We start from the raw sequence: 27,463 nt of genomic DNA, 5'->3' as shown, positions 1-27,463 counted from the left end.
AAAGGAAAAAGAAAAGAAAAAAAAAAAGGGAGAAAGACTGTAGCTGTTTCTCACCAGCTCTTCATCTCAAGTGTTGAATCTGGAGGTTAAAACGGTCAGGAGTGGAAAAAGTGCAAGGATGAAGACGAGCTGGTGAGAGGAAGAATGGCGAGAAGGTGAATAAAAGTCAGAGTGGAAGTGGGACGGGGCGATGAACAAAACTGCTCTAAATAGCCGAACCGTATAGTGCTGTTATTTTCAGCAGGATTTCCTTCAGGAACAGACGGAGAGGTTAAATGACAAAACGTGGGTGTTTGCAGCTTATTTACTACTCGGACACTTTTTAACAAGTTGAGGGCAAGTTTAGGAGTGTGTATTTCTCGTTTTACCACCAGAACAAATTCCAGCCACAGAAATCTTACTTTTTCTTCAAATTTGAAGTTTATTCAACCCAAAGTTCCTCACCCTACTGTACTTCTGTACCCACGCTACTTGCTTGTGGAAAACAACCCCAGGGGCGAGGAAAAACGTTTTCCCGTCACGGAGCCAAGCGCCCCGCCACTGTCACCCCCCGTCGGGGCCGCGCACACAGGCCGCATGCCCGCGTCCCCCCTCCCGCCCCCGTTCACGTATCCGGCTCTGGGGACGGGCCGGGCGCCCGGCCTCCCGCCAGTAACCGTTAACGGCCGCCCAACGGCTCCCGCGCACGCGCACGGCGCTGTCAGTGTGTGTGTATGAGGGGGAGGGAGGGGGCGGGGCCACCGCCGGCGGAGCGCGCGAAAATTCCAAACCGGCGGCGCGAGCCGGGCCGCGCGGTAAGGCGCGGGGAGGGGGCGGGGCCGCGGCGGGCACGGCGTGGGGGGCGGCGGGGGTCGGGGGAAGCGCGCATGCGCGATCGCGGGTGGGGGGGGGCAGGGGAAGGGGGAGCAGGGGTCCCCCTGAGGGAGGGGAGATGGGCTGTGCGGGGGGGGGGGGGTCACGTCATGTCGTGTCGCGTTACGTCATGTCGCGGCACATCACGTCATGTCGTGTCGCGTTACGTCACGTCGCGGGGCGCTGCCCTTGGTCCCGTCTGTGCCGTGTGTGGGCACTGCGTGGCTCCAGCGGCAGGCCTTCAAAAGCCAGGAGAGTCTGGGCAATTTGGATTTTTTTTTCCTAGTTTGCGATTATAATAAAGATTCGAAGCCTTTTTAAAGTCGAAAATCCTTTTTTCCTATTACAAAAAAAACCTCTTCAGACTGCCGCCACAAAACCAAACATCGCCCAGTCTCCTTTCCCCCTTACGGTGGTTGTGAGGTGCGTCACCTCTGCTTGCGTTCCTGTCCCCTTTGTCCAAGCTCGAAAAATTGCCGCGCAGAACTCATCCTTCTGTTTCCCAGCGGGATTCGAGATAGCGATCAGATCGTATCGTGAGCTGCTGACAGGCCTGCGAACACCCTCTGCCTGTTGAACCCTGGCGCGGCTGGAAAGCCTTCCCGGCCGGTTATGTTTTCCCCCCCCCGACGCACGACCCTCCGCCCCGTGCCTCTGTTCGTTCGCTGCCGCCCTCCCTCGGAAGGAAGCAGGCCCGCCGAGCCTTTGTGCGGGTTGTCCTCTAGCGGCTGGCGTGCAGGGGCAGCGCAGGCTCTGCTGCTGGGCTTGCCCCCCGCTGGGGGCTTGTCTTTCGAGAATAAGGCAGTGGGAGAGTATGAGTCGGGAACTGATACTGGAGGTTATCTTTTTGCTTGCAGGCACGGATCGAGTTTTGATAACCATTTCTCTGCGTTTTGTTCTTAGTTTCCTGAGGGCATGAGGTCTACGTGATTCTGCACCATCCTGCCTTTGGCAACTAAGAATTGAACTTGTTAACCAGTTTTAACCAAGTTTGAAAGCAGCACGGAACTCTTGAAAGCAATTCTATTCCCATATATTTTCTAGAGATTGGATGCAGGGTGAAACAGAGACTGAGATGGGTACAACTCTGTTGTTCCATATTTTGTTTACCACTAGCCCTCACATGCGAATGGATGGGCCAGCTGGATCCAGCGCATGTCAAGTCAACCGTAGGATACTGCCTTTGCTGGGTCAAAGTGCCAGAGGGGACACCATGTGTTAGGTTTTTTGAAGGTGATTAACATCACCTTCCAGAAAGGATACCCTCTTAGAAAGTACTAGACACAGTTACTCTCCTGTTAATGGGGCGGCTTTGTACACTGTGTACTCTAAAACCATCTCTTAAATCTCTTTTGTTTCTTTGCCTCTAAGATGCGTGTTTCCGTATACTGACCTAGAGTTGGAAAGGTGTTGTTTTTGACAAAGATGTCTTCTAAAAGATGGGTGAAGGATCTTGTGGTGGGTGAAACAATTGTTTCCTGAAACAATCGGTCAGAAAATGTTACAGTCCTTTCATAGAGACTCAATACATGTCCTCTAAAACATAGGGCTGATTTGGATGTTTACAGGAAAATTCATATATTGTGTGAGCAGGAAAATTCATATATTGTGTGAGACTAATCCCAAATAAAAATATTCAGCCTTCATTTTATCAGACTTTTTTGGTATGAGTACAATATGTTTCATACCAACCTGATCTGAAAAATGGGTAGAAGTATGCCAGGCCATAAAAATCTTATTGCATGTATAAATGGTACAGCACCTGTTATAACTCATGTAAAATCTCTAATTAAACAATATAACTTTCACTAAATTGGTTATTCCCATCTCTGTTTTTCTGGTAAATGTTATAAATTGCTGCTGTTAATGTTGCTAAATTGAATACAATGGTAACATTCATTAAAAATCTTTTCTTCTTATTATTTTCTTTTATGTAACTTTGGAATAAAAAAAAATCCTTTCTGTACTGAAATTTGGTGGCACATCCCACCAATTGCTGAGAACATTTTAGGACCAAATATTGAATCCACTTTTTACATTATAGGAATGTAGAATATGTTAAATATTTTCTCTTTAGTGAGAGCCAATAACTTCATGGGTATTGCAAAAGTATTTAAAAATCAGTAAGACTAGTTGTGCATCGTTGGGACTTTTACTTAAGCATTTTACTATAGGAATATGATTTTAGATGGCTATGACAAAACGGTATATGATGGTCATGATTTCTGTCCCTTGTACAAAAATACACAGTATTATATTAATCATAAATGGAGGAATCTATATTAATTTAACACTTATAGTTTAAACCTTTTGAACTCAAGAATTTCTGAGTTACAGCGTCTTTAACACTGTAATGGTAAGAGCTGAAGAGTTGTTACCATTACTCTACCTGTAATGGTAAAGGATGGACTGATGTCAGACTTTACCTCTTTGCAAGAGGTTTCTGCTGGTTTTTTGAACTGTTGGCCTTGCATATGGATGTAGTAATTTCTGTGTACATGGTTTTTTTTTGTTTTTTTTTTTTTTGATGTGTTTTTAACTTTGAATAGAAATTCTGCAGGTAAGAAAAGCCTTGAGTTATATTTGCATAAACTTGTTAGTCACTTAATTGTACAGATATTATTGGACGCAATCTAAAGACATCTGACTTGCTGAAATGTAACTTGTACAGCATCAGTTATGGTAATCTGGAGAGATAAAGTCCACCAGGCTACAGCAGCACAAGAAATTTTGTGAATCTTTGAGAGCAGTAAGTTCTCTTAACTCGCAAATAGATCAAAATGGATGCTCTCAGATGTGTAATTATAGTTTGATTAAAAAAAAAAAAAGAGTAAGAAAGTAATATTTAAGTCTCAGATCAATACTAATCAGGTTCCTGAAGTAGAACAAGCCTTGGGGAATGAAATTACTTCTTTAGTGTCATATGTGAAATGTGTCAGAAATGGGAATCAGACTTCTAGGCATCCGAATCCTGGAGCCAAACTGCAGGGTTGTCCTTCCTCCCTCCCTGCTAGCAGATTCACTAGACATGTTTATTTTATAAATCTAGATTAACTATGTGACAGTACTGAAATATTCCAAGCAGTTACTGTAGTAGAAGTATTGTATCATACAACTTAATTGGTATACATGAGTGTCCAAGCAGAATAGCTCAAGAAAAAGGTGTACCACTACCTAATGCTTTTTTCCTGTGTTCTACATCAAAAATTCTCATCAGCTGACACAAATTGATAAGGAGCTCCCTTCCCATATAACACCTGACCTATATGGCTTTAATTTCACCCCAAGGGTGGCATTGTTAGATTGTGAGTTTTTCATGAATAGGTGGGACGAAAATCTTACTGGCAAGTCACAGGGACCTACTATTAGCACATTAACAAATACACAGGCACAGAATATGCAGGAATAATTGACTGAGAATCCCTCAAATCAGTGCCTCAAATATCAGTGCTGTGTCTCCAGTCTAACTGCTCACGGTTGTTGCTGTGGTACAAGTTTGACTGAGTCACGGAAAGCCTTTGCTCTAGATGTTTCTGAGGAAACTTATCTCTTCTTATTTGCAAAGAATGAATGGGCTGATTTAATGCCTGTGAATAGCATGAAACCTTGTCAATGGACTCAAGGGACAAATGTCTGTGGGAGTGTGTTAAAATAATGTACAACAAAAAGGTGTAAATGTTGATGTGGATGTCATGAAGTTATTTTTTTATTCTACTGAAGAATACATTTTTCTTTTTCTGTCAGGTATACTTAGTGCCATAAAGACATCTTTCTTCAGGTTTTATTCCGTGGCTATTTCAGGGAGAAGGGAGAGAAGTGTCAGAATTTTTGGTGAGTTTTTCTTTTGCCAAAGGGAAACACATTCTTTCATTTGCAGACTTGCTTATACTGTGTATGAACTATGTGAATGCTTTTCACAGAATTTCAGTATTCTCAACCGATGTTGGAATAAATTTGTATCACTTTTATTTAACACTTACTGCACTGTCATTAGAGGGCATATAAAAAAAGTATGTATAGTAAAGCCTGGATAGAAAATGTTTTATGTGTTTGTTGTGTGATCATTTACTTTTTGGTGGAATGTTGCCCTTCACCACTGTTTTCTGTTTGTGCCTCTCATTTCCTCACATTTAGGATGTTTATCTAAAAGTACTTTAATTCTGTAGAGCTGGAGAATTAAAATGAAAAGTACATGCTTTATTACTAGGGTAAATATTAGAGGTTCCTTTTCTTTAAAAAAAAAAAGTTTCTAGAAATTTTGGAGAAAAAGAATTCACTTAGCATAACCAAGACAATTCTATACTCTCTATGAATAACGCTGTATGTCAGTACCATAAGCAGTATTTCAACTGATTTTTAGATACTTGTGCTGAAAAGTATGGGCCTTGTATCTTCTTTTCTTATAGTTGTGTAACTCAGGGTTAAAACTTGGAATTCAGCAAAGTTGCATGGCTACTAAAGAAGAAGCATAATTGTTGGGGATATGAAGCCCTTAGTGTTAACTTACAATTTAATTAAAAAAAGACTAGTCATTCTTCATGATATCTAGATAGATTGTACCCCCCTTCCTTTTTTTATTTTTATTTTTATTTTTTAATGATGAAACGAACATGAATATTTTGGGAGCATGCTTCCAGTTTGCAGGATCTTCTGTGTAGTCCAATTGCAGGCAGATTTTTTTCTGGCAGGAACTTTTTTAGGCTTTATTTCCCTAGTAATTGTATGCACAGGTGGAAATGAATGCTGTTCCTTGATATACTAGTGTGAAGGAATATACTTTTTTCTGTTACCTTGTGGATCATGCATAACTCTTCAGAATCACAGAAGAGAGGACTAATATTCTATCTTGCTGCTTGCAATTTAGTTTATGTTCTCTTCTACTTATGCTTTGAAAGTAGGGAATTAATGCATTTTTGGTAATGGCAAAACTTGAGTGAAAGTTATAAAAAGCAAAAAAAAAACAAAACAAAAAAAAACCCACAAACCAATGAACCAACCAAAAAAACAAACAACAAAAAAAAACAATTACTGTATATGCAGCTGTCCCCATGCTGGTATAGTAACTATGGAAAGAGAAATGCTTCATGCATATTTCAGGGTGCAACTTTGAATTCATCTCTAGTTAAAGGTTTTTGCAAAGGAACTAATATACAGAGCAAGTAATTTCTCTGTATTCCACTCAAGCAATATACAAATAAAAGTTAATTGCAGAGGAGGTTCAATAATGGGGAAGTTTGGATGGTTGGTTTTGTTTATGATTTGTCTGTTTATGTTCAGATCAGATTTTTTTTTTTTTTTCCTGAAGATGTTCCATAGCGAAGGGGGTGACGAAAGCCTTTTAGGCATCTGAGTTTATACTAGAAATGTGTCACTGTGAATATAAGATGCAGGAGACAGTGGTAACCAGGTGTAAAAGTTTAGCTGAGAAAATACAATTTGTATTTGGCACAAAAATGACTCTGTGTCTAGATAGTCATAGTTCGTTCACACCTTTGCATTGACTTATATAATGCCACGTGAGAGGATGCTGTTTGCCAGAAGAGGGTAATGAAAACTTTAGACAAAGTTCATAAGAGATAGCCCATGAGTGGTGCATTGGCTGGCGGATTGGGTTTAGAAGTGATAAAAGTGTTAAATTTCATCTTACAAGAACTTGCCATTATTGCCAATAGTGGTCTAACTTAGCTGATGTTGCCAACACAGTGAGAGCCCTTATGATGTGGGTAATCCTATCAGTGTTATGAATGTACCAAATTTAGGCCCCATTGACACTAGTAAAAATTTGGCTGCTGACGTAAACAGGATGAAAATTTCTTTCCTTATCATGTAGCCTGCCAAAGAAGGTAAAATTTATACAGTGTTTAGGATACTGATATCAGAGGCCCGTGTACAATTGATTTGTGGTATTACTAGCCGTAGTGAAGATAAACTGGTGTTAGCAGTGATTGGGCTTTTTGCAAAGTGGTGTGAAAACAGATTACTTCTATGTTCACAGATATTCTTCAGGAGCAGTCATACCTCCTGCAGTTCACAGGCAGAACCAGACCTTCTGCCTCTTTCCAGAACTGCATTTATTCTTTGTTTGCATAGTCTTCTGAGCCGTGGTTTTCTTTGTGTGGCCTTAATTGCAGCTGTTGCCCAATAAATCAGCTGAGAAAGAACTGGGCTGATTGAAAAGGCTCTGTCCAGCAAAATAAATCTGAGAATATTTTAACGTTCAACTTTATTAGACCTATCCCCCCAAACTGTTTATCCCTTCAGCATTAGGAAAGATTGTACCAACCAGTGTTAGCAAAATAATCTCAGGAGGCTTGCTGTTTAGATTGTGCAAGACGAGATATGTAACTTTTTGCCTTGCAGGGGAAATACCTTGAAAGACAATGATCCAGCCCACCTTCCCAGTCCACCACTGTTTCTAGAATGTCGTCAAGGTGTGTACTTGTTTGTGCTTCTGTCCACCATACCCAGCATGTAGTTTCTAGCCTCTGCTGTGCTTTGTCATATTGTTGCCTTTCTGTGATAGATCGCTGTGGACTGATGAGAGATTGCCAATTCAGATATGGGAGAACAAGCAAGTAGTTAAATGGTGAGCTAGAAGTCCCCTGTTTCTTTCAAGTCTGGCTTCTGTTTTGGAGGGCCACGCTGATCTGCTTAACATCAGTATGCACCAGTCAAATCTGGGATTTGCTTTATTGCCTCGAAACAAATTTCCAGTTTGTACACTCAGCCGGTTCCCCGGTATGCACAGCTTTATGTGGGCCTTGCTGGATTTTGATCTGGCTAGTCCTGATGCTGGAATTCTTTTATATTAGCACCTCGTATTGTTGAGGACTTTGCTGGATTGCATAAGAGCTTTCTGTCAGAGATATAAAAGTGCTTTACCTCATTGTCTGTTTTCTCCTGTTAAATTTAACTTTTTCTTTCAAATACATGTTGTGTTGGACTCTTAATAATGTAGTTGGCTGGTTTTGTGCAGGAGAGGCTTCCATTGTCTTGTGATCAGACTTTCTATTCATGCTGTGCCTGAAGACATAGTAATCTGTTTTGTGGGCTGGTAATTACATCTCTTGTATATGGAAATAATAATTAATTGTCTTGTTTTCCTGTTAAGATTCGTTATGGAAAGGTAACGAATAACATCTGTAAAATTCAGCGATATCACTCCAAAACGTCTTTCACATCTTTTACTGTTCCCTTGGGCAAAAGATAAGAGTTAGATGGATGTGCTGGGATATTATTTCTGCCTTTTGCATTAGAGAAAGTTTTATTCTTAGGCTCTTCAGATGGGGAGGGTCAGAAGAAGGGACTACTGCTGCCAGAGAAGCCTGCCATTAGGACCAGAAAGTTTTTAAATTATTTTTTGTGTGAAGTGGTTGCTGTTAACAAGAAAGGCTCATAAATGATATGTATTGGTTATGAAGCTTATAGCCCGCTGAATATGAAGGAGAAGCCTTTATTATGGTCATATAGCTCTTACGCAGGGCAGGAAGAGGGGGAGGTGTAACGTTTTCAGAGTGCTGTAGAAATGGAAATCTTTTTATGAATCCCAGCAATGCATTACGTGCTTCCCCATGATGTCAGATCTTTTGCAGTCCAGCAGGGCAACATAACACAACTGCAAATACCATTTTGCTCTTCTTAATGTTGTTCAGAGTAAACCTGTGTAGGAGGTTGCATACATTTGTTGTCCACAGAAGTGATACTGTCAGTATCCACAGCCCCTTAAAGATGAAAACTGGGCTCTTTTTCCAATGAGACCTGACAATGAATTCAGAAGGCAGATATGACAACTGTTAAAATACCAATACTAAATATCAGAGTAAGTAGAGAAAACAAACACAGAGATGTGGAATACTAATTACTTTCTCTAAGAGAATTACCAGTCTAAAAGATGAATGATTTTAGCACACTTTACATCTGCTTGACAACTATTTACTTTACCAGATTTTGCATTTTACTTAGTCAATGTTGGTTCCTTTCTTTTGGCAAAACTCTTTGTTGGTTTTGTTCCCAGAGGGAGATATATTTGAATGCAATTTGTTTTAATTTGGAAAGTCTGTATAAAGACAAGTTGTTTTCTATAACAGTGGTTTGTTCTTTCTGTAAGATAGCTGTGGATGTGGGCACAGAGGAATAGGCAAACTTGCTGTTATCTATCCATTTATTTGTTTGTTTGTTTGTTTTCTTCACAAGCTGGGGTTGCTGGTGGGTATGATTTCAGAGAGGAGATGGAGTAATGGAAGGTGAAGTGTTCTTTTGGGGTGTGGAAGTACTTGTCACCAGTTCAAGAAAAGGTACGCCAATGAGAGCTTTATACATTGAATAGAAATTTTCATCAGAGTTACTTGGAAACCTTGATGCTATGACATAAGACAATATTATACCTTAATGTTATCTCAAAGATCCTTCTACTTGAAATATTTTTATTTATTTAAAAATAATAGCCGAATGTACAAGTAAGAAAACTAAGTAATAAAATTTAGTAGCACTTCTTGGCAGGCTGGTGCAGCCTCACCTTGAGTAGTCTGTGCGGTTTTGGGCGCCACAGTATAAGAAAGATATAACGCTGTTAGAGAGTGTCCAAAGGAGGGCAACAAATATGGTGAAAGGTCTGGAGGGCAAGACGTATGAGGAGCAGCTGAGGTCCCTTGGTTTGTTCAGCCCAGAGCAGAGGGGGCTGAGGGGAGGCCTCATGGCGGCCTGCAGCTCCCTCACGAGGGGAGCGGAGGGGCAGGCGCTGAGCTCTGCTCTCTGGGGACAGCGACAGGACCCGAGGGAACGGCATGGAGCTGGGACAGGGGAGGGTCAGGCTGGGTGTTAGGGAAAGGTTCTGCACCCAGAGTGGGGTCGGGCACTGGGACAGGCTCCCCAGGGCAGTGGTCACGGCAGCGAGCCTGCCAGAGTTCAAGAAGTGTTCGGACAATGCTCTCAGACACAGGGTCTGGTTTTTATTTATTTATTTTTTTTATTTTGGAGGGACCTCTGAGGACACAGGAGCTGGACTCAATGATCCTTGTGGGTCCCTTCCAACTCGGATATTCTATGATTCTATGAAAGACAAATTTGGGGACTTTGAAAGCTATGAAACACAGCTTTGAAACATAGCTTTGAAAGCTATGAACATTACAGCTCTAAGGAGCTGTAACGTTTTAGCTACTGCAGCTTCCCTTAATGTTTTGTAATAGCTGAGTTCTGAGTTTCAGGATTTGGACTAGTGAAGAAGTTACTTTGCTTTTATGTGATTTTTGTCTTGTGTGGTTGTGTTCTAAAAGATTATATTTCTACAGTTCCAGAGAAGAAATCTTCACTATTTTGCTACCTTATATGCTGGATGTGCAAATATGATTTCATTTTCAGACTCTGGATAAGGAGATAGTTGCAAACAAGTTCTCTGAAACCTGGTGGTGTCTCATCTGCTTTTGCAAATAGTTCTTTATCTACCATTGAAGAATATTACATCTGTTGTGGAAGGCTGTGACAATGTGGTGCTTGCATGTATGTGTTCAGGAGGACAGAACAGTAGCTCAGTTGTTACCTGGAGCGTCATACTGTAGAGCTTTGCCTCCAGACCTGGTAACAAAAGTTACCAAGTAAAATGTTATATTTTAGACACTAATCCAGAGAGCTCTCTTGGCAAAATAAAGCTAATCCGTACCCTGTTAGAAATGCAGCCTTCAGCTTCTAAACAAGTACCTTCATGAGTAAGCTCCACAGGGTTCCTGGTGTTGAAAGTACAAGACCAGGAGAGTTTGATTCTTGGAGAGATTCTGATAGAGGAGACAAGGGCTTTTTCTCCTCCTTCCTCCTAGAAGTAAACGATATCTTATGAGGTGATTCACAGTAAATCCAGCTTCTGAATTTCTCATATTCTTGGGTAAATAGTCCAAAATAAGAAGCAGTTTTAGATTTTTGGCAGCTGAAATAAAAGGAATCCCAAGTGGAAGAGAGTGGAAAAGAGGCTGAAAAGACCTTGGGAATACCCTTGACAGTATGACAGGTCAAGTCAGGTTTGACAGGTCAATTTATTTTTTATAATTTCTGTAGGCATTTTAATACGTTTTATAATGGAGTATAAATGGTTAACTTGTAATTAAATTTAATTAACCAGCAGTTTTATATTTCTCTCAGCAATAAACTATTTATTCTCTGACAATTTTTGAGATACAACTGTGTTGTATTTTCTTTTTAATTATGTTATTTATACATCCAGTCATTTTACTGTATGCTTTCCTGTAGTGTTCAGGTGAAGACAATAGTAAGTGATATTAACAAAATAGTTGTTTTCAGGACTAGATGCTATAAGCAATCAAGAAAATCGCTATTTCAGTGGAGGCTTCTAAAGAAAGCAAACACACAAGTACAGCTTAAAAATCATGATATTGTGAATAGAATGGGAGCTTGTGAGATTTTTTTCTGGATTTCTTTTAGTCTGACATAAGCAATGTGATGCGGCAAAATGAGCTGGGATTTCAGACTTCTGGAATAAGGATATTCTTACTCTGTCATAGCTTCCCCCCTTTGCATCCTGGAATAGTAATTGCATGTACCTGATGTAGGAGAAAAGCCTGTTTGATTTGCTTACCTGGGGTGCTTTGTTAATACTCAGTCGTCTCTTATGGCTGGCCCCAAAATGCTGGAGTGTTTGTGATACTTCCTTTTTCTTTTTTTTCTTTTTTCTTTTCTTCCCCTGGCCCCTCCATCCCCCTCCCTCTGCCCCCTCCCCCGCCCCCGCCTTTTTTTTTTCTTTTAAACTTTCAGGAGCCATTGTGTTAGAGGACTTATTTTTGATTAATCAGACCTGGAAACATCAAATAAGCTCATTTCTTTACTCAAATCTATAAGTCCAACTTCCGAATGTAATTTTTTCTTGAAGCCTTTATTATGCTCTTGTGATGGTAGAAAGTTTGATGGCAAATTGCAGCTGGATGTTTGACCTATGTTACTTCTGAGAGCTACTGTGATGAAGTCTCATACCCTATTTTAGATGCTTACTAGCTAATAAGGTTTAGGGGTATTTAGAAGATCAGTGAGATTTCAGGCCTGCACATGCTGATTAATAGTTACAGGTTAGAGCAACAGTTACAGCTAGAAATAGGCACACAATAAAGAATGCAAAAACATGGGATTTACCTACATTGTGTTGAAAATGATCAGGACAAACATACCTTGAACTCTGACAAACCATCATATTTACCTTTTTTTTTTTTATGGACAGAATCCAAACTCAAATAATAGTCAACATTCATTATGAGGTATTTATTTATTACCATTAGAAACTAAAAAAAATTATTAATAATCTTTAGGTTTTTGTCTGGCTTGGATTAACATGCTATTTAAGTAAGTGATTATAAAGAGTTAGCTGTATAAAGCAGACTTGATTTGCAGGGCTGCCGCTCAGGTTCAGGTTTATTTTTTGGTCTGTAGCTTCATGTCTGTAGCTTACAAAAGAAAATTTCACTGTTTTCTGTTGCTTCAATGAGTGTCTGAATTCATCTCCAAGCGGACTACAGTTAATTTCTGAAAACTGCCACTGTGTGTGTTAATTGACAGTTGTCTTTACCATCTGACATAAAAGACAATGATTGAATGGCTGCAAGAGCTCCTTTACTCTTTCAGCCTGTGGGGTATTTCTTTCAAAGAGATTTAAAGGTTGGTGTAGCACCTGCTGCTCTATTCTGTGTCCTTCTGCCAAGGAAAAATACAGCAAAGGAGGAAAAAAAGAAATGTTTTGTGTCTTCTACTGGTGAAATTTGGTTAGTTTTTAACATTTGTACTTGACAATAATCCTCTTAAAGATCTAGTTTTTACATTGAAGTATGTAATTGGTTGTAGATTATACAAGCAATTGTACAGCTTTTGTTCAAAAGCTTTTATATGTAAAGTTGAATGTGGTCATTTTTCTTTCTCCTTTGTGTGATAATAAAAAGAACATAGAAAGAAAATCAGAGCAAAAATACTGAATTTATTGGCTTCCTTTAAAGAGAATCCTCCTTTTGCACTTAAATATAATGATCAATTACAAATGCAGATCTTAAAACAAGCAAAGCCCCAGCGCATGCCCTGCAGCCCCTTTTGTTTTGATTGAACCTTTTTTTTTTTTTAATGTTTTCATTTATCTTGAAATGGGCATTTTCAGTTTTTCCCCATGCAAAGCATTCTAAATTAGTGTGCACTCATATTATTGTAGTATTCGCTGAGTTAAATATTGGTGATGACAAGTTCAGATCATAAATGCCTGAGACACAACTGGGTGGTACATTCTAAGCTAATTTACTCATTACTATGCTGCCTTTGTTACTTTGTCACAATTGGGTTATTATTTTACCCTATTACTACTAGAAAGAAAATTGGCACCTTTATGAGGTGCAATTCCCCCCCACCTTCCCACTGGAACACAAAAAAAGGTAGTAGAAATCCTTCTTCTTGTTCTCATTCAAGGTTTCAAGCCCCAGTGTTTGGTTATGCCTGTTTTTGAGTTGTATACTTTTTTTATTTTTTATTTTTTTTCCCAGGGTTGTGGAATGGCCCAGGATACTACAGCGCCGACACTGGACTTCAAATATTGGTTGGATAAAGCTGTTGAGTGGGGTCAAGCCACCACTTTGGAAACCCAGAAAGATGTCTGCCTTCACTTGCCCCAGCTGCAGGAGTTTCTACAGCAGACCTACGAGACTTTGAAACATATGGTAAGTGACTTTAAAAGGAAGAAGTGGCCTCTTTTGAAGACACCCTCAGAAACAATCTGCAGCATGTTTTGACAAAACCAGAAGCAAAGAGGCTTGGGTTACTGACCCAATGTGTTACCGGATCAGAGAAGCAAACTGGGGAAGCAGTCACAGGTAATGCAAACAGGAATGTGCTTCCGGTTCCCCTGGGTTATCAGGAAAGGAGCTTTTTCTTCTTGATTGGTCGTTGTCACGTGAGATTTCCCAGCCGATGCTCTAACCTCTTTAAAAAACTCTTTAAAATAAACAAGAATTTGATTCTGGTTTTCAAGCCATATATTGGATTGTTTAAAGGCCTTAACATGCAAAATTGTAACTGATCCTTTAAATCTCAGGGAGTCTGTTGACACGCTAACCCCAGTGCTGTGGCATATGTAGTGAATTCCATTGGCACATGCTGCTGACTGTTCTGTTTTCTAATTTGATTATTGTCTGCACTCACTAGAGTGCTTTTTTTTTTTTTCTAAGTAAGTTTAGTTGGTTTTATGCTTAGTTATGTATACGTTTTCCTGAGCGTGGCTTTTTCAATATATGTATTAATTTTAATTAGCTTTAGAAATGTTGTGTTATGGTATGAGGCTGACTTCTTATGGAAGCAATTCTTGTTAAATATTCTTCTTCTCTAAAAACTGCAGTTTTTAAAAATCTGAATTTAATTTTTAAATACAAGATTTTCGAGGAGTGGCATTTCTTCCTCTGTATATCTGTCTTTTTCTTAGAAGAAAAAAACAAACAATTTTTAATGTTGCTACTTCGAGTAATCTGAGGCTTGGCCTGAAATGGACCTTGTGAATATGGCCCCAGAAAGTCTGGGGCTAGCCCCAAATGTGAGACAAATGTAAGGAATTTATTGCAGCAGCAGGAGATGGTTATCGTTCCTGCTACTTGCATGTTATCTCAGCACAGCACCATTTTTAAAAGCCTTCATTTATTAGATAGTAAAGCTACAAAAATGGAAAAATAAGACTGATTACACAGGATTGCGTATAAACTACATTGCCTACTACTTTTTTAGTGAAGCTGCTTTCTATTTGGTTAAAAGTTAAATGGCAGTTTGTTACTGCCTAGTCATAAAATAAGCTAATTTAAAGAAAGCAAGCAGAAGTAACAGAAAAATACTTAGTTTTATGCTGTAGTGAGTATTATTTTTTTCAGAAACTCTGTGAAGCAGTATATTAAAGTAATGAGGACCAACAAAAGTATATTTTAATTGTGCTTTTGTTTATCACTAAATCTCGGTTACTAATACTGTTTTCTTATTACTATATGCAAGAGGAATTAGTAAATTTTCTACCACAATTAAACATTAGCTGAGGAAATTACTTAAACGTTAACTTCTGTGAGTTATGATATTATAGCTGATTTCACCAAGCTCTGCTTTTATTACCTACCTGCAAGTGTTTTGTTTCCAGAGCATTTCACAGCAAAATCATTGGGACTGTAATTTACAATAATCTGTAATTAGCAATTCTTCTAATTTGCTTTTGATGTATAGTATGTTTATTGTCTTTTTGTTTGCTTTTATGTCTTAACAGAATTCAATTGTAGCAATTCAGCAGTTCCCTTTAATTGGCCAGCTACTAGGAAGGCTTTGTTGGAATCCTTTTGTTATAGGATATGGTAAGAACCTGTAATGATATTTCTGTAACAGTCCATAAATTTTATTCCTTAGGAATTAAAAAAAATACAACTTGATATATACGTCAGTTTTTCCATAAAAATGCAGCATTCTTTCTTACTTAGGTAAAATTTTGAAATAAAAATGCTATCCAAGTTATTTAAAACACGTGTCACTGAGAAATCTTAAATTTACTTTTACTTTTGGAGATAATTAATTTCATGGATCATTTACAGAATGTTGACTTGAAAACAGTAGGTTTTAAACCCAGTGAGTGTTTATGTGCATCATTATTTCTGTTGTATTTCAAATTTTCGTGTTCTATTAATTTTGTTAGTCTCCCAGAATGCACAAAAAAGTTTTAGATTACTTTCAACTGAGGTTTCTTCCAGTTATATGTCAGAATATTCTATCAGATAGTTTAACATAGAAGAATTAATTTTTCTGATGTGTTCTTTTTTTATTAATGAAAAGCTGTACTGTGTTATGATTGTGTTTGTTTTTACAGATTTTATTCTGAATGTTTGTTTTTCTAACTTGTAAACTAGTGAAAAATACACATAGATTAAAAAGCAAAGCAGTAAAATGGTGACTTAGAAAGAAAAGGTGAGAAAAATCAAAAATGTCTTACTGTTGGGGTGTAGGTGAGATCAAACAAAAGGAGAGAAACTGCGGACAGGAAAACTGTTAGGAGGGACCAGACACTACCTGTGCTGTATACTACCTGTAGTACTATACAGGTAGGTATACTACCTGTATACTACCTGTAGAACTATACAAGTAGGACACTACCTGTAGTTCCAGTATACTTACCATGCATTGAGATGTTGATAAATGGCTTAGGATCTACTCTGGAAGGGAAAGCTAATTCTGACCTTCTTTGTCAGCACCTTGAAATAGTATTTTGCTGATGTCCTACATCAGTTTGCTACAGCTACATCTCCCCCAAAAAGAAAAAGTGTTGCATTTTGTCTCTTCTGGTTCATGCTTTCTTTTGGAGACATACAGGAAAGGGCAATTTTTTTGGTCTCCTGGAGCAGTTTATTAGGTCAAGAAGAGCACTGTGCTAGTGTGATCATATGTCTTCTGGCTTGGATTTATCTTTTTCCAGTTAGCTCCAAGCATAGGCAGAGTGAACTTGCCTGCGAAAAACATGGTAGATGTGCCTTATGTCAGCACTTCCCATCTAAAAGGAAGACTTGGGAAGGAACCATAGATTTAAACGTAGGTCACTATGGCAGAGATACAAATCTGTGCTTTTGTGACATCTTTTGAGAACAGACGTCTTCTACTTCATGGACTTATTTTTGTGAGGTTGCATTTTTAATCATAGTTTCAGTTTCTGGGAATGTTGATAACTGTTGATGTTTACAGATACACACATGCTTTTCTTCTCTTTTTTGCTTTGGAATAACAAGTCTTGAGACCACCAGTCTTTAGACCACCAGTGTCTCTGAGCCAAAAATATATTATATTAGAGAATGGAGCATCATCTATTTTTTTCATCTTTTTTTCCTTTTGAATCATTTCCACAACAACCCCAGCTATACATTCTTAGTTTCCTCTACTTCTCCCTTCCTTTTTATCCCTATGTATTTTCTAAAGCAGGAAAAACACTTTTTCTTCAAGTTTATCGTTACCTCTGAAGACTGCAAGACAATGAGTTTTACTACATTTTCGTTTGTTTGTTTTGGTCTCAAGGTTGCAACCAATCCAATTCAGAGAATTTCACTTGCTTTAAATGGAATCCTTCTCTTCACTTCAGTGCTTGGAGATGGGAGAAGGAGATTTCCCAACATCGGTAGACCTGAAGATGTCTGCTTATCCATTCCCACCACTTCCTCCTTTTAGAGCCACCTGATCTCTCTCTGGGCTGCTGGCACTTTAGATTCAGCTAGTTCTCATTTTCTTTGGCACTAGTTTTGAAGATATTCTTTAAGGTAGTGCTAGTAGATGCTGACTCTCAAGTGGGTTTCATATAATTTCTCATTTGGATAAACAGCTCATTCAGACATGTCTGAGACCAGGCCACCCTTGCAGTAGAAGAAACTAATTCTGTTCAGTACAGTCTTTCATACTAATAAATGGAAGAGGAAAAACAAAAACAAAACAAACAAAAAAAAAACACAGCACACACAAAACATTATATATCTGCATCTTGTCCAAACCACAATACCTATCACCTTAGATGTATGTCTGCTGGTGCTGGATGCTGGCATGGCTGACCACTCAGTGCAGGGAGCGTGGCCTCCAATGGAAAATAACCTCCTCATAAACACTCTTGAGCAGGAGGGGGCCAAGTTAGCCACATATAGAATGCTTATGTGAGGGAAGCACGACCAAAGAAAATCTCATGGCTATACTTGTGGTCCTGAACCACGAGGGACACATGAGGAATTCAGTCTTGGTAAGGAATTCCAGTGTTTTTTCTGTGGGCTGGGGGATTATGTTCTCAGTAGGCCCCTCCTGGTTTAAGTTTTGAGCCCAAATGTCTTGAATCCCAAACTAATACTATAAATGCTGGGGAATTTCTTGGTGGCCCTCTATGTCAACATATGTGTGTGAGCGTGCATGCTTATGTATGTATTCATTTCCCCTGAAAGTTCAGTTTTAGCTAATCTACATTTTGTGTTATGTATCTGTATATATGTAATATCTCTATGCATTTTTCAGTAAAATTTTACAACAGGATCTAAAAAGAATATTTCTGCTTCTAAGATAAGTGTTTTCTCATTAGTTCTGTGCATTTGGCCTGGTTCATGATGGGTTATTGATAAATGGACTGCATCCCAGAATGATTGAGACCACACTGAGTTATGAGAAAAAAAAAAGCATTGCCTTTTGTCTTCTTTATATTATTTTTTATTCATGAGAGAGTGATTGGGAAGGAGTGCAGTGTGATTAATACTAAAGCTTTTTTGTTGTCTCAACACAGCTTCCAAGCTGTCTTAAATTTCTTCCTAAAAATTGTTGCTAATTTAGTTGGAGTTTCAACATAATGTGTTTAAGAAGTCCAGCAGAAAGCTGGAAACATTCTTTTTTTCGTATAATTTCCACCTTGGAGTAACTAATTTTGTTCCTTTGGATGGCTTACTTGGGTAGTGAGCATTCTTTCGTGCTATTGTAAGATCAGATATCTTGATTCATATCCTGAAAATGGTTTTCAGTGCATGCGACAATGGTATATTTTTCATGGTGATCACAGTTACTAGCAAAATGGAAGGAAAAAAATGCAGAAAGTTTTCTATGGTTCTCTCTGGTCTTTTGATGCAATTGTCTCTCACAGCTGCCACAGTTATTTTAGAAAGGTCTATCCCATCTTATTCTTAGGCATCCAATATTTCTTCCCCAATTCTAAAGGAAAAGGAAAGAAAGTTTTGAAAAGGAAAGAGTGAACCTGGGAATGGCCCTCAGATTACCACTGGTGCTTCAGCAAGAGGACTAAGTGTTCCTTTTTCCTTATTTTCACAGATCTGTGAGAAGCTACTTCACTTGTAGCTGAAAAGTAATTTTGACTGGGAAAACTGTGAATTTGTAAAAGTCCCTTATCTGGGGGGAACCATTGGCATGGCTTTGATACAAACATACCCTGGTTTCAAACACAGGTTGAGGTTTGAAGGTAGCTATATCCATGTAATCTCATTATACTGACAAAGTGTACATTGCTCACCGAAGCTTTGCTTTCATCATTTTAGCTTTTGTCATACTGATTTGCATTTCTGACAGGCAATAGTATATATAATTCACTGCTATACTATGCAGCAAGACTTTGTATGTAGCAAAAGTTCTTCTCATCCAGAAGTCTAATTCAGTAGTTATGTCCCTTCCCTTCCCTTCCCTTCCCTTCCCTTCCCTTCCCTTCCCTTCCCTTCCCTTCCCTTCCCTTCCCTTCCCTTCCCTTCCCTTCCCTTCCCTTCCCTTCCCTTCCCTTCCCTTCCCTTCCCTTCCCTTCCCTTCCCTTCCCTTCCCTTCCCTTCCCTTCCCTTCCCTTCCCTTCCCTTCCCTTCCCTTCCCTTCCCTTCCCTTCCCTTCCCTTCCCTTCCCTTCCCTTCCCTTCCCTTCCCTTCCCTTCCCTTCCCTTCCCTTCCCTTCCCTTCCCTTCCCTTCCCTTCCCTTCCCTTCCCTTCCCTTCCCTTCCCTTCCCTTCCCTTCCCTTCCCTTCCCTTCCCTTCCCTTCCCTTCCCTTCCCTTCCCTTCCCTTCCCTTCCCTTCCCTTCCCTTCCCTTCCCTTCCCTTCCCTTCCCTTCCCTTCCCTTCCCTTCCCTTCCCTTCCCTTCCCTTCCCTTCCCTTCCCTTCCCTTCCCTTCCCTTCCCTTCCCTTCCCTTCCCTTCCCTTCCCTTCCCTTCCCTTCCCTTCCCTTCCCTTCCCTTCCCTTCCCTTCCCTTCCCTTCCCTTCCCTTCCCTTCCCTTCCCTTCCCTTCCCTTCCCTTCCCTTCCCTTCCCTTCCCTTCCCTTCCCTTCCCTTCCCTTAACATCACTTAAATAAAAGGACTGTATGACATACTGTAGATGTACAGTGTAACTAGGATGAGGCAGAAGAAGGGACACCTGAACTACATGTACTTTGTTCAGGATAGGTGATTTGAACTCGATTTTTAAATTTTTGTCCTGTCTATTTTTCAGTTATGTTTTGACTTTGTAAATTTATTTCTCTATTACGTTTTCAGTTAGTAAAGTCTGAACTTTACCAATTACTGGTACTAAAATAATGTCTATTTGTAATGGTCAGAAACTTCTGTGTTTCCAAAAAGCAAAGGGTTATCACGTAGTTGTTTAAACAAATAAGACATTTTTTTTTTCTCCCCAAAAATTGCAGATTAGAGTTGTATTGGGTAAAATGTTTTTTCTGAAGGAGATAGGGTTGCCTGTTCGTGTTGATGTCTGACTGCTGGTTCAATATAGTTGCAATCAAAGTCTAAGGATACTTTAAATTTCTGCTGAGGAGTATGCAGGTTGTCTCTTGCTCTGATCTTAAACAATGTAGGAAATCATTAGCCTTGTAAAAACCCATATTAAAAAAAATATATCTCCAAACACACAATGTTAGAGTACCTTAAACTGTAGTCAGTTAAATGTGTATAAGAAACCATTTCAGAGCAGAGATGCTAGTCAGTGGGAGGCCAGTGATGGCCTACAGGCTTGTTGGACATTTATTGAGGAATACTGGTTTAAATCAAAATTAACATCTCTGATCACCTGGTGAAAACACAGGCATTACTTAATGGAGCTCTTATTTTTTCTTCAGGCTTTGCCAACAAAGCTCTTCTAAATAATACTCTTTATTACATCCTGGGTAGCAAAAATACAGAAAACAGAAGAAGTCATTTGTTGAACGTGATAATATTTAAATTATCTCCTAATGTAACTTCTGAAAGTTATGTGGCATTATCTGTTTGTATCATTTATATTAAGAATAATAGCACTTATTAAGTCAATATCAAAGCTACAATGATGCATCTAGTTTTCATAGTTTGGGTTACAATTATGCAATTTTATTCTGGCATAAAATTCAGCTTAGAGACTCCTTGTATCTGCTTAAGAACAGTTAAAAAAAAGCCTATTGTGAGCAAAGTATTGGAAAAATTGTGACTTACATGGCTCTTTATCTGCTTACTCCAAATAATCAGCTCTTCTATGATAATATCTGTGCATCTAGGTGGTGTCAATATTGATGAGTATAGTAGGTTTTTAGAGAAGGCAACTTGTTTCCAGCAGTACATTATAATTAAGTAAAATCTGATCTCATGCTGAAGAGAAAATATGATTTTTTCCATCAGCATTTAGCTGTCTGCAGAACTGTTATTTTCCTGAAGCATGGGGAATTCTAATATATTTTTGCAGAAAACTTCATGTTCTACGTTCTTGTTGTGAATGATTTCATACTTAGCAAACTTAAATTTTTCAGAATGAGCACTTTCAGTTGTGCAGAGTTTGGACACCAATGTAATAACTACTTACTACAGTTGATTATTGTTTTTTAATTATATTAGTTAGATACTTAAATGAATGTTTCTTGACAATAGCTTCAAGTATTTTTTATGTAAACAATTCACTAGGTCATACATGTTTCTTAAGAACATCTAAATATTCTGTAGATTTTAATTTGACTCCTTTTAAAATGCTATTAAGGAAATGACTACACAAGAACTACTACATATGAATAATATTAAATGTGTTGTGCAAATCTGGTAGATTGAAGCATTATGAGTTGAGACTGATATTTGGGGCTTTATTTTTGTGGATGGATAGGAATTGTTGTGTGTAATTTTGTCTATGTTTTGATTTTCCTTTTTTTTTTCCCCCTAAATGTATCCTTATTTACTTTTTTTCTCTAGATGAAAGCCAGAAGACTCTGATGTGGTGCTTATGTTGTCTGTACAGCAGTGAACCACAGAACCCTGTGGAATTGAAGGCCAACAGCTGGATACGGGTAAGTGAATGAATCCTTCCCAGGACTGCTTTGAATTAAATTGATTATTTAAAGGTGCTACATCTACAGCATAGAGACACTGTCATTTAAGAAACCGTTTCAAACACAACTTCCATACATATTGCATTGAAGTGTGTACTGCTCTAATTATAACACAATCTGTGCTAGCCTGTCATTTCAAATATTAAAAAGATGTGGCATTTTAAAGTGGGTAGTTCTGATGGCTTATAGCCTAGTAGAGTCTCTGAATCTAGTAACTGTGAATAGTGAGCAAAGACCACAACTCAGAAGGGAAGCAAGTGTTATCAAAAAAAAAAAAAAAAAAAAAAAAGAAGAACCTTTCAATTAGGATAAAATAAATAATCTGCCGAAATACCATAGTTTGTTTTGAAAACAGCTTGTATTTCCTCTTTAATTTCATTCTTTTTTGCTTTTGTTTAGTCTTCTGCCTATGAAGAAGCTAATTGTATCCAAACTTTCTTCAAAGGCAGTCATAGAGGGGAGGGGTAGTACTTGTGTGTGGATTTATATTTAGCGACTTAAGGAGTAATGAATCCTTAACTTTAATCCCAAATTTAGGGGGTTTTCATAGGCACATCTGTTCATATTTTGTATATTTCCACAGTGTACCAGCGAAGCACATGAGCATGTAAATAATTTGCAGCACATTGATGCGTAATGCTATACATTGCTGAATAGCAATTTTTGGGTGCAGTATTGCTGATTTTTACATCTTTGCATTCTCTGTGGATTTTTGTCATCATATGGTTAAAAAAAAATAATTGAATTGTCAATACATTTTTTATAGCTTACCGTCCTCAGAACTAGTGAGACTGCAGCACCAATCTCATTATCATTTAAGTAAAAAATTCAGCTTAGCAGAAATTTACATCTCTGAGTAGTTCATTTCTTAATTATTAGTTGACTTTATACATTTCAGTTTATCTAGGTATGAATGTAATACAGAATATTATAAAATAGGTAGTGGTTTTGCCATGTTTATGTTGGTAACCAGCTGTGCTTAGCTAAGTAGTAATATTGATATTGGTGCGTTAATTCTCAGCAGTACATTCTCACATTCTGATGCCCCTGCGTTTCTATATGTGTGTGTTTGGTGGGTGGTACAATACACCATGAAATTCTCATTAATTTTATAATAACTAAAATTACTCTTATTTTCTTTCTGTTTTGAACCTTTCTCAAGAGGCTTTTCAGGAGGTTAGTATACTTGTGATTGACGGTGAAGCAAAGTAAAGGACTTTTTAAAAGTCTTCTTGAACACCTAAGCAAAGTGATGCAAAAACAAATCTGTCTTTTCTTATGCATTCTTACTGGTTGGACATATTCTTCATATGGACATAGGAGATTGACAGTAGCATCCACTTAGGTGTTCCACAGAGAAGAGTTTGTCATAGTATGTGTTATTAACAGCAGCATACACATATGCCATGGTGAGGGGGAGCTAAACCCAGGCAATGATTCTGATCTACTGATAGCTTCCATTTGTGGTGGTGGGAAAACATGCCATTTTAACCTCGATCGGTTACCTATGTTTGATGTAACTGGACTGGTGGCTTTGGTGGCACGAGAAAAAGCATCAAGTAAACATGAACAAGCATTTAGGGATGGATGGAGGAGGGACTGCTGCTCCTGGCAGCACTGCCACTTTAAGCTGTCCAAAGTTGGGACTGACGCGTTGATATAAGACACATTTGATATAAGCATTTGATATAAGACACACTGTACTCTGCAGGAATTTTTCTACCCAGTCTGTGAATTTGAATCAACCTTAAATAATAATTGTGACTCGATGGGTCAAGAGTTAACGTAAAAGTGAGAGGGAAAAGGGCACGGAGGAACTCAAAGCAATCTAGTTCTGTCATTCAGCACTTCCCTAGCTGATTAAAGTGTGTGTAGCATAATATGGCCTGAAATGTAACAAGTTCGTATTTTGATTAGAGAGAAAGAAATAACCCTTAGAAAATTTTAATTTAAAAAATCGGTTAAATAATGGAGATAGTAAAATGCACGTTATAAGAATACTTAAATTGAGATTAAAAGAAAGGATATTATTGCTTTCTACAGTTGTTAGAATTTCTTCTCACTTCCTCACAGTCCGGAGTGCATCATAGTGCAACCACTTTTTAGAGAAAGTGGTTTTATCTCCTTTTTCAAATCAGCGTTGTAGTTCTATTTACCAGCAAATGTGATATGATAAGGACTATTACGCTTGTTTGTACAGAAGAATGTAAGTTAAGTATTTTGTTACTCTTGAATAGTTTCTTTTTTATGAAAATAGAAATCAATATCAGATTGCAAAAGAAACATACAGTAAGTCTGTTGACCCATCTAATGTATACTGACAGTTATTTCCTCCTGATCTGTTTTATTTTCCACATTATTCATCACAAAATATTGTTACAGTGGGGGATCAAGATACTTTTGCTATAACAACTATAATTTTGAAGTTTGTGTTGGCTGTTTTCCTAGTGGCTTGATAACCAACCTGTGCAGTGCCTTGGTCTGACCTCAGCCTTGTTCATTATACAGTGGGAGCTCTTTACAGTGGGGATATTGACTGTCTTGTGGAGAAGATGCCTAATACAGTTGTTCACTATGGAAAAAATGACCCAAAGGTTAAAATATATAGTTGAAACAAATTCTTGGGGATGGGGAGGAAGATAATTTTGTAACAATGTGGTGTAAGGAAATTGAAATCCAGAAATTAGTTCTAAATAAACCTCTGAAATTCAGATTTTACTTAAAATGTTTTTAGTATTATGGAAAACTTGCCTATTCTTGGAATGAAATAATGATCCTCTAAACTAGTTAAGCTCTATCTAGGAGGTATGCATGGTAAGCTTCCACGACAGTGCACTGAACGGACTTCGGTGTTAGTGCTGTATACACTGATACAGGAGCTATGGAAGAGATACTGGTTTACATATAGGAACTGCTTTTCAGCTTCTGCATAACTGACCTTAACAGTAGCATTGTCCTTTTTGCCCTGCAGCTCAGAGTTGGTATTATCTCCCCAGCTTCATGCCTCAGCACGCAGTGAGGAGGAATACTTATATTTTAAAGAGGTGAAGTAGTTCACTATGTAAGCCACCATGTATCAGATAAATGAAGACCTCTGGGTGCACCTTTAGTCAATGCTAGTGCAACAAAAACAAAAAGCAAAACCAAACCATAAAACAAACAAACAAATACATCCAAACAGAAAGTAAGAAGGAGTGGTTAACAGTTAGTTAGTGGTGGAATAGAAAACTTTACTTCTTCACTACTAATGGGTAAATTTTAACAAGGAAAAAAAATTGAAGATTGACCTTTGAAGATTGCTTCCTAGTTTTATGGGATTTAAGTTTGTGTTAGATTAAAATTCTTCTCCCAGAATGCAAGGTTATATGTGACTGCAAAATGATGCTATTCAGCCAGCATAGTGGTGAATATTCTTCTTTCCTTTGTTTTCACGTCAATGTCCATTGACTATTAAATTGCACCTTACTTTTTGTCATGGCAAGTACCAGTTCCCGAAGAATACTTCGTGGACTGTCAGTGGTTCTTTGATTAAGGTCATTGATAGGAAAGCTGATCTGAAGTCCTTCCAGCTACTAAATTAGATTTTCAATCAAGTAGCAAAAAATGTATTTGCTGCTTGCTTACTCTTTAAATTTCTTGGCATTGTAATAGTAAAGCTGAGTTGTTTGGGAAGAAGGAAGTTAAATATGGAAAGAAAGGTAGCTGCACTTGATCTGTATTATTAATCAGCTTCAGAAATCAAGATGATGCATGTCTGTAAGTCCTTTGAAAGAATCAAATGTGCAGAGAAAAACCTTGATATTTAATTAACACTTGCAACATCAACTGCAGTGCTCTTAAAATGATATGCTATTTAAAATAATGAGAAGCTTCTCTTTTTTTTACATTCCGAGTTAGAATGTTGAAAGCTAGATTCCTTGTTTATGTACCAGCTCTGGCGCAGTGTAGAAAGCCAAGATACACCCTGCCACTGATTTGTCACTGAATAAATCAGTTGTGACCTGGTAAAACCAGTTTATCAGAAAATGATTTAGTTTCTCCATCTGGCCTTCTCTGAGCAGAGGCTTTTGGAGCTGCACGTGTGTTGTTCTAACACGGGCTTCTGTCTGGTGGGGCTAGAATGCTTCGTTTCAGTCACAATGCAGGTTGCTCTTGCAGTGGCATTGCACCAACAAGAGATAGAAAACTACTTTTCCGAAGTAGTTTTCCATTTTAGTAACTTGATCACATCTCCTCCTCTCCTTTAAATTTATAAACTGTGTTTATGGATTGTTTACTGCTTTGAAATTTGTTACTTTATTATACTATCACTGCTTTTGATGTATTGTTCTGGAAGGCCGTACATACTTGTGAGAGTGTTGCAGCCTCTTTCCTTTAGAGCTTGGTAAAAACAGGAACTGTAAATATATCTTTGTTTGTTTGTTTGTTTTTTAAGATTTTTTTTAATAGCTTACTTTCCCTCAAAGGAAAGCAAAGAAACAAGACAGTGTATGTGTAATACCTTAAACATAGGGGTAGAAGGCCGATCAACCTCTGCATGTGTTTTTGAACATGGTTTTGGGGCCTGACCAAATTTTCCTTTCTGGAAATGTGTGGTTCTTTTGGTTATCTGTATGCTGTGCAAGGCCACACTTTATTAATGGCCACAAAAGTGATAGGTGTCCTTTATAACAATAATTTTTAATGGCACTGTAATTATAAAGTTCCAGTTATTTAATAGCACTGTAATTACAAAATTCCAGTTATTTTTTGTAAAAATATGTAATTAAACTTGTGTGGTTTATCTTCATAAGATTTCATACATATTTATCTTTTACCACTTTTTTATTGGTCGTTTTTTAAAAATGGATGGTATGATGCAAAATTAATATAAAATTTTTCCTTCAGAAACCTTTACTTTTGTTGGCGTCAGTGAGCAACAGAAGTTCCTCAGCAGAATTGTGTAAAAGAAATGTTTCTATGAAAATACTAAAACTGATTAAAAAAAACAAAAAACAACAAAAACAAAACTCTAAATCTCAGACTTATCTATTATTCGTTCATTAAGTTGATGAGGTATTTCTGCTGTAAAATCAAAGTTTTGAATTAAGGTCTGCAGTCCTTGTCTCTCCCTGTTGTCATTGAGTTTATCTTCATGGTTTTCTGCTGAGCTAAACAGTGTTGATGGAAAGGTGGCAGACCACTTATTTCCAAATATACGCTACCAGTAAGCAGAAACCATATTATTCTTTCCTTTGAACACTGTCAGCACTCAGTAAACAATGATAAGCACCCAATTACGTCTTTGAGAATGCAAATGTTGCCTTTTCAGATACAGGATTTCCATTTTGGCCAAATGCAGTATTTGCAGGAGAACTGCAACATTTGCTTTCTGGACTTTCCCCTGAGTTTTAGCGAAATCATCTTCCTAAGTTATTTTTGAATAGTAAACACTTAGACAATTTGAAAACCATTCATTTAATACAGTAAGTGTTTGGCAGAACTACTTATACACAATGCTTAAATGTTTCTGGAAAAAAGGGCTTTTTGTGTGTGTTTTTTTTTTCCTTGTGGTGTGTTTTTGTTGTTTTTTTTTTTTTGAATTTCAGTTATTAATATGAAAACATAATGCCAAGGAGAACCTTCTGGTTAGTATCTTTTCCTTTAGCATTGATACATTTGCCACCTGTGGAGGACATGTTAAAGCATCTTGAGTGGAAGTCTTGTTTTTCCAGAAGAATGGAAGAGCATATCCTTGCCTTTCACATGCCAACATTTATGTACCCTAAGGTTGTATTTGTTCACTCTAATTTTGA

General features: G+C 38.1%; 1 protein-coding gene across 11 annotated transcripts in view; it reads left to right on the top strand.

Annotated features, from left to right (window-relative positions):
• The first annotated feature begins 27 nt into the window (after nt 1–27).
• FANCC (FA complementation group C) overlaps nt 28–27,463 on the top strand; it is an 83,997-nt gene continuing 56,561 nt past the window's right edge. Inside the window, exons 1-7 of one of the 11 annotated variants that reach the window (XM_080573022.1) lie at nt 743–794; nt 4,597–4,683; nt 7,213–7,283; nt 7,376–7,438; nt 13,365–13,538; nt 15,113–15,197; nt 21,532–21,626. In XM_080573022.1, the coding sequence (XP_080429148.1) occupies nt 7,436–7,438; nt 13,365–13,538; nt 15,113–15,197; nt 21,532–21,626 (357 nt within the window). In that variant the 5' untranslated portion in view covers nt 743–794; nt 4,597–4,683; nt 7,213–7,283; nt 7,376–7,435. Of the gene's footprint in view, nt 795–1,216; nt 1,463–1,518; nt 1,710–4,420; nt 4,494–4,596; nt 4,686–7,212; nt 7,286–7,375; nt 7,439–9,514; nt 9,792–13,364; nt 13,539–15,112; nt 15,198–21,531; nt 21,627–27,463 lie in introns of those variants that run through there. The other 10 variants (XM_080573023.1, XM_080573025.1, XM_080573016.1 and 7 more) reach the window with 10 other exon arrangements.

The sequence above is a fragment of the Anser brachyrhynchus genome (assembly GCF_964034855.1).
Source record: "Anser brachyrhynchus genome assembly, chromosome: Z".
NCBI classification, from domain to species: Eukaryota; Metazoa; Chordata; class Aves; order Anseriformes; family Anatidae; genus Anser; species Anser brachyrhynchus.
The sequence above is the reverse complement of the archived record's forward strand: the minus strand, read 5'-3'. Positions and strand labels throughout refer to the sequence as shown.